Genomic DNA, 7,238 nt, shown 5'->3' on the forward strand with positions numbered 1-7,238 from the left:
TGCCCGGCCACGTCCCCGTTGTGCCCCACCCAGCCCCACTGGCGCTACACCACAGTTTGAGTCCCACCACCGTGGAACCTGTTACTAAAATTTTTGGATCCCATCACTGGTTGGTAAATACCTGGAGATTTTGGCGGTGGAACCTAGGGAGGCTGCGGTTTAGAGAGCTAAGGGACTTCAGCAAGGCTGGGATGCCGTAGAGTCCCGTGTCCAAAGCAGGCATTTTCTCCGAGGTAACTGAACTTGGTTATTCGGAGAACAATTGTTATAGTAAGAGGCCACCCCTTACCGGTCTTTTGACTTAAAGGTCTGAGATCCGCCCTCTTACAGTCAACCACCACAGCTAAATATTTAGAGATTGCTTAGGTCAGGGGCATCCAACTCTGGCGCTTCAAATGTTCATGGACTACAATTCCCATCAGCCCCTGCAGCTGCAGGTGTTTCTACCCAACTCAGGTATCCTGAAACAATTGGGAATTCCACAACTTAAACTCTCCAACTATGACTTCCAGTAAATAAAAATGAAATCAGTCAAATGCAGTCCTAAATTAAATTGTCTTCAACTGCCTCCTGAACATCGAAAGTGAGGGAGCTGGGCGCACTTTGCTGGGGAGGTTTCTGCGGAATCTAGGGGCTGCCACCAACGAGGCCCTCTCTCATGTGTCCGCCAGACAAGCTTCTATCTACTTAGTAACCCTAAGGAGCAGCAGTGGCGTAGGAGGTTAAGAGCTCGTGTATCTAATCTGGAGGAACCGGGTTTGATTCCCAGCTCTGCCACTTGAGCTGTGGAGGCTGATCTGGGGAATTCAGATTAGCCTGGGCACTCCCACACACGCCAGCTGGGTGACCTTGGGCTAGTCACAGCTTCTCGGAGCTCTCTCAGCCCCACACACCTCACAGGGTGTTTGTTGTGAGGGGGGAAGGGCAAGGAGATTGTAAGCCCCTTTGAGTCTCCTGCAGAAGAGAAAGGGGGGATATAAATCCAAACTCTTTTTCTTCTTCTTCTTTACATAGGAGAGCCAGTGTGGTGTAGTGGTTAAGAGCAGGTGGACAACCAGGTCTGATTCCCCACTGCTTCACATGTGCAATGGACCCTTATCTGGTGAACTAGATGTTTCCCTGCTGCTCCACATGATGCTTGCTGGGTAACATTGGCTAGTCACAGTTCTCTCCGAACCCTCTCAGCCACACCTACCTCACAAGGGCTCATTCCGCACATGCAGAATAATGCACTTTCAAACTGCTTCCAATGCTCTTTGAAAGCTGTGCGGAATAGCAAAATCCACTTGCAAACAGTTGTGAAAGTGGTTTGAAAACGCATTATTTTGCGTGTGCAGAAGGGGCCAAGGTGTCTGCTGCAGGGAGAGGAAGGGAAAAGAGCGTGTAGGCCACCTTGAGTCTCCTTACAAGAGAGAACGGTGGGGATCAAATCTAAACTCTTCTTCTTCTGTATAATTTTGCTACCTAGGAAGAAACACGGACTACAGCTGATATCACTAAAATATACTATACAGGGGGAAAAAAGTAGAAAGTCAGAGCAAGTGGTAGAAAGTCAGAGAAAGAGGGTTTTAGATTCAACCAGAAAGATTATGTCTTCCTTCCTTCCATTATTTTTCCTATAATGGAAAGATGGCAACCATAAAGCTGCTGACCAAAGAAATCATGCAGGCCTTAAACCTATTCTTTTCTATTGCTAGCTTAGCCTAATAACTCCAAAAATGTCCACAATTATACAAAATGTGCAAGCTAAACTGTTTTTAAGATCCTGTTGTACCCAAGAGATACCTCAAAAGTTGCTCTTTCCCTGAGAACAATAAGAAGGCCTATATGAGAAAGCTCAGGCTTTTTGTCTAAGGAATAGAGCAACTTGAAACATACATAAGAGGAACAAGGGTTTTTGATTCACATAACATCAAAGAGTGAAATACTGACATCTTCCAGTGCGGATCTTGGACAACCCCAAAGGGCTGTGGGAACAGGGAAAATCTCCACCTTTTGTGTGATTGATTGATGATGTGGGCATTTTGGGGTGTATTCTTTGCTGCCATTTTGATATAGCTTGTCATTAATACTATAAAAGTGAGAACGCACCGCCATTTTAGGTGTGGCTCCCCTGATATTGTCTTGCCCGCAGTTGGCCGAATAAAGATCTCTCTGATTTTATCCTGTATCGGCTTGAGCTTCTTTGAGCTTATTTATTTTAAATTCGTTACTCCGTTGTAACAGTGGGAATCAAATCTAAACTCTTCTTCTTCTGTATAATTTTGCTACCTAGGAAGAAACACGGACTACAGCTGATATCACTACAATGTACTATATACACTGGCTAGGAAATGAACCTCAGCAAGTCCGTCGGAAGGTCATCCTTCGAGAACCCTCGAGAAAGCACACTTACCGAATTGTGCCTGCACCTCACAACTACCACACAGTCTCCTGCCCAGTCTGTCTTCATTCCCTGCCAAAGACCTTCAGATCTGACAACCTGGAGGCAGGACGACCTGGGATTTCAAGGTACCCATCTGAGCTTCGGCTCCTGCCTTGTTGGAATGCTGATACTAGACACAGCTAGAGAAGTTGCTATGGTAACCAACTGACAAGGGTATGGGTTATCGCTGGTTCCTATATTTTAAACAGGCGCTGCCATCATCACTGTTGCCTTTGCAGAAAGCCAAAAGAGCAACCAAATACCATTTTATCTTTTAAAACCTGGCTGCTGTTAAGCACACAATACAAACAAGAAGCCTTCCGACGGAAACCTTGAATGACTTTAATATCCAGTCTGATTAAGCTTTCTCCAGAAAAGAAACGTCTGCACGCCATTTTGTGTTGCCGTGGCCGGACTAGAAAGAGCATTCTGCTTTTTCTGACTAGGGCTCGTTCCGCACATGCAGAATAATGCGCTTTCAAACTGCTTTCAGTGCTCTTTGAAGCTGTGCGGAATGGCAACATCCACTTGCAAACAGTTGTGAAAGTGGTTTGAAAACGCATTATTTTGCGTGTGCGGAAGGGGTCCAGGTTTTTGGGTCTTCAGGCAGGGCTTTGAAATGTATTCCCTAAATTATAAACTAAATCAAAGAACTTCACAAACTAAGCTCTGTGGGGTTACCAGACCCCCCCCCCCCCAAAAAAAAAGCCATCAGTAGAGGATGAGGTGGAAGGGTTTCTAGCTCCTGGTTGGGAATTCTTGGAGCTTGAGGAAGACAGATACTGTAGGCACAGAGCCAGGTTAAAAGGATTTCCCCAATCCCTATAGGTAACCTAAGCAGGACTGTTTTTCCCCCCATTATCCCCTTTTCTTATAATGGGGTGTTGGCACCCATAAAGCTGCTGAACAAGAAGACATGCAGGCCTTGTTGCTCTTTGCCCTTTTCCCTGTTGCTAACCAGATTTGTAACAACCCTGAAGAATGCCCCTTGTTCTTGCTTCTACATGGGAATGTAAGAGATTGTGAACTAAGTTGTTTTCGAGGTCTTATTGTCTCCGCTGGCACCCTGAGTCTGCCCTTTTTCTGATACAAAGCAAGAACATGGCTAAATGTTTAGGCTCTTTGTCTAGAAAAGTAGGGCAGAAGAGAAGAAGAAGAAGAAGAAGAAGAAGAAGAAGAAGAAGAAGAAGAAGAAGAAGAAGAAGAAGAAGAAGAGGAGGAGGAGGAGGAGAGGAGGAGGAGGAGGAGGAGGAGGAGTTTGGATTTATATCCCCCCTTTCTCTCCGGCAGGAGACTCAAAGGGGCTTACAATCTCCTTGCCCTTCCCCCCACACAACAAACACCCTGTGAGGTAGGTGGGGCTGAGAGAGCTCTGAGAAGCTGCGACTAGCCCAAGGTGACCCAGCTGGCGAGTGTGGGAGTGCACAGGCTAATCTGCATTCCCCAGATAAGCCTCCACAGCTCAGGCGGCAGAGCTGGGAATCAAACCCGGTTCCTCCAGATTAGATACACGAGCTCTGAACCTCCTACGCCACTGCTGCTAACAATACTGATAAGGTGAGGCTGGGCCTTAGTTCACAGGACGTCAAAGGGTGGGATCCTGGCATCTTCCAATAAGGGCACTTGCCTGTCCTGAACATTTTGGGGAAAGGGACGATCCCCTCCCATTGCAGTGATTGATTGATGATGGTTGCATTTTGGGGTGTATTCTCTCAAATGCTGTTCTGATGTAACCTATAAAAATAAGAAACTGCATCCATTTTGGTGTGGCTCCTCTGATACTCGCTTGCCCGTATGTTGGCCTGAATAAAACTTTTCTTTGATTTTATTCATTGTCGGCTTGAGCTTTTGGGGCTTAATTTTCTTAAACCCGTTACCCCGCGGTAACAATACCTCAGTGAAGTACCACGCCAAAGAGTTCATTTTCTTCATGGAAACCGATCTCTGATCTGGAGATGAGCTGCGATTCCAGGGGATCCTTAGGTCCCACCTGGTAGTTAGCATCTCTGGCACTATGAAAATAATTACTCTGATAAGGTAATAAGTTACATAGTGTGGGCTGATATCTTCCTTGCCAAATTATGGACATTTTCCATGCCAAAATTCTCAAGCTATGATGTGCCTGAAATCCTCATATGGAAACCACATTTCCGAGTGATGGTCCGGTAGATACTTCCTTCAATATGTTCATATGAAGAGACTCCTCCCCTGTCCACACATAGAGTGTGTTAAGTGCCATCAAGTTGTTTCGGACTCATGGCGATCCTATGAATTGCTGTCCTCCAAATTTCCCTATTGTTAACAGCCTTGCCCAGGTCTTTCAAACTGACGGCCATGACTTCCTTTGTAGTAGGGGTGGCCAAACTACGATGCTCCAGATGTTCATGGACTGCAATCGTAGTCCATGAACAACTGGAGCACCATAGGTTGGCCACCCCTGCTTTATAAAGTCAATCCATCTCATCGTGGGTCTACCACTTTTCCTGTGGCCTTCCATTTTTCCAACTTGGCCCTAACAACAACAACATCCAAAGACGGCTTCATTCTGTAATTGGAAAGTCTTCCTATCTGTGGGCCAGGTCAGCCCACAGATCGGGGAGGGGGGGGGCAAACTGCGAGCCTTACACCCATTTTGGGCCTAGCTGCTCCCAGTTCCAACCTGGCCCAAACATCAACATCCAAAGACGGCTTCATTCTGCAATTGGAAAGTCTTCCTATCATACGCTGAGGGCAACGTCAGCTGATGAATGCAGAATGGAAAGTCTTCCTATCATACGCTGCTAGAACACGGCCATACAGCCCGGAAACCACACAGCACCCAAGTGATTCCGGCCGTGAAAGCCTTCGACAAAATATATGCTTTTATTTAATAAGTCAAATTATTAATCATATATAAACTACCATTTGATGGGACAAATGCAAACCGATGCCTGCTTTGGGGAGAAATCACAGCTTTGCAAATCGCACCTTCTCAGCCTAGACTACTTCACAGGGCTGTTGTGAGCATAAAATGGAGAAGAGAATGATGTAAGGCAGGATGTCCAACTCTGGTGTTTCAGATGTTAATGGACTACAATTCCCATCAGCTGGGCTCTCAGTTCTTGCTGGGTGACCTTGGGCTAATCGCACCTTCTCAGCCTAGACTACTTCACAGGGCTGTTGTGAGCATAAAATGGAGAAGAGAATGATGTAAGGCAGGGTGTTCAACTCTGGCGTTTCAGATGTTCATGGACTACAATTCCCATCAGCTGGGCTGAGACCTCAGTTCTTGCTGGGTGACCTTGGGCTAATCGCACCTTCTCAGCTTAGACTACTTCACAGGGCTGTTGTGAGCATAAAATGGACTACAGTTCCCATCAGCCCCTGCCAGCATGGCCAATTCAGGGGCTGATGGGAGTTGTAGTCCATAACATCTGGAGTGCCAAAGGTTTGCCACCACTGCTGTATAGCTTCTGAGATTTGGTGAGACGCCATCCAGGTCTGTGAGTGCTGTGAGAAAGATGGGGAAATGGCCACACGGTGGCGCTCCAGAATAAGAAACTCCAGACAGATGCTGGCACTTTCTCACACTTCTGTACTCCGCAGATTTCTAACTTTCTCATTGAACAGAAGGTTGAATCCAGAGGTGGGATCCAGCAGGTTCTCACCAGTTCCCGAGAGGGGGTTACTAATTATTTGTGTGTGCCGAGAGGGGGTTACTAATGGGGTCCGCTTTTCCGTCTCCACGCCCTCACCTCCCCGAGAGGCATCCTGCCTTTGAACGTGAAGGTTCCATATAGCAATTGCGACTAATAATGTAACTCCCTGAACTGGGATAATCCCTTCCAGGTATTGCAATTCATGGATTTTCAGCCTTTCGTGCCTTTTATCTCACCAGTCTCTATCAGAGAACCTGTGTGTTTCACCATTGCTGTGTTCAGATTTGTGAGTTGGGGCATTTTCTATAATGTGATGATGATTGAGAAATGACCTGGTGCAAAAATATTTTTGGGGGTCAGCGGGGAGGCTGCCCATGGGGGGGGGGGCATCCAGGGCTCAGGTTTGCCTAGGTCCGCCTCTGCCCCCTTTGCTGAGGGGGGGCTGGCGAGGGAATCTGTTACTAAAATTTTGGGATCCCACCACTGGTTGAATCTCCCAGCATTTAAAAGTGGCGTCACCTTCAGACAGGCGGCAGGCAGCACAGGGCCTGGGGGAGCCACCTTCAAAGCTGACCCTCCCTTGCTCCATTTGGGTGTCCGTTTTGACAACTACATTCTGATTTCCCAATTTTTGCCCCAACAGGTGATTCAGCCTTTGGTGCTACAGTGTCGGGCGGCTCTCCTGACAAAATGCTGCCCTCTTGGGAATATGAACAAACAGCCCCAGACCCTTGTTTGCCGGAGGAACCCTTTGGCTTCATTCCAGCGGACCTGCCCAGATCTTGGCGAAAGAACTACACCCCTTTGGAAGACGAGGAGAGTCTCACATCCTCTGAGTACTTGACTCCTGCTCACCAGGAGCCCCCTGACCTCCGCTGGCCACCAGCCTCGAGGACAAGAGATCGGGCCCATTTAAATACAAGCTACTGTGCTGAAGCAAGCTATCAGCCAGTGCATTCACAGCCGGAACGTTCCACTCCTGAGGCCGGAGGGCAGGAGCAGTCTGTCTTGTGGGACCTCCGGGAGAAGAACTGGATGCTCCCCACTCAGCCTCACCACCGATCGGCAGCGGCTAGCCCAGGGGTAGGGAACCTGCGGCTCTCCAGATGTTCAGGAACTACAATTCCCATCAGCCCCTTCCTGCATGGCCAATTGGCCATGCTGAAAGGGGCTGA

The 7,238-nt window shown here is 47.7% G+C and overlaps 1 protein-coding gene across 1 annotated transcript in view; it reads right to left on the reverse strand.

Annotated features, from left to right (window-relative positions):
• Positions 1-2,489, reverse strand: part of LOC125440545 (palmitoyltransferase ZDHHC11-like) — a 49,549-nt gene extending 47,060 nt beyond the window's left edge. Inside the window, exon 1 of the mRNA XM_048510418.1 lies at positions 2,396-2,489. Within this exon, the coding sequence (XP_048366375.1) occupies positions 2,396-2,452 (57 nt within the window). The 5' untranslated portion in view covers positions 2,453-2,489. The remainder of the gene's footprint in view (positions 1-2,395) is intronic.
• Between the last annotated feature and the right edge of the window lie 4,749 nt (positions 2,490-7,238).

This window comes from Sphaerodactylus townsendi, linkage group LG11 (genome assembly GCF_021028975.2).
Source record: "Sphaerodactylus townsendi isolate TG3544 linkage group LG11, MPM_Stown_v2.3, whole genome shotgun sequence".
Lineage (NCBI taxonomy): Eukaryota > Metazoa > Chordata > Lepidosauria > Squamata > Sphaerodactylidae > Sphaerodactylus > Sphaerodactylus townsendi.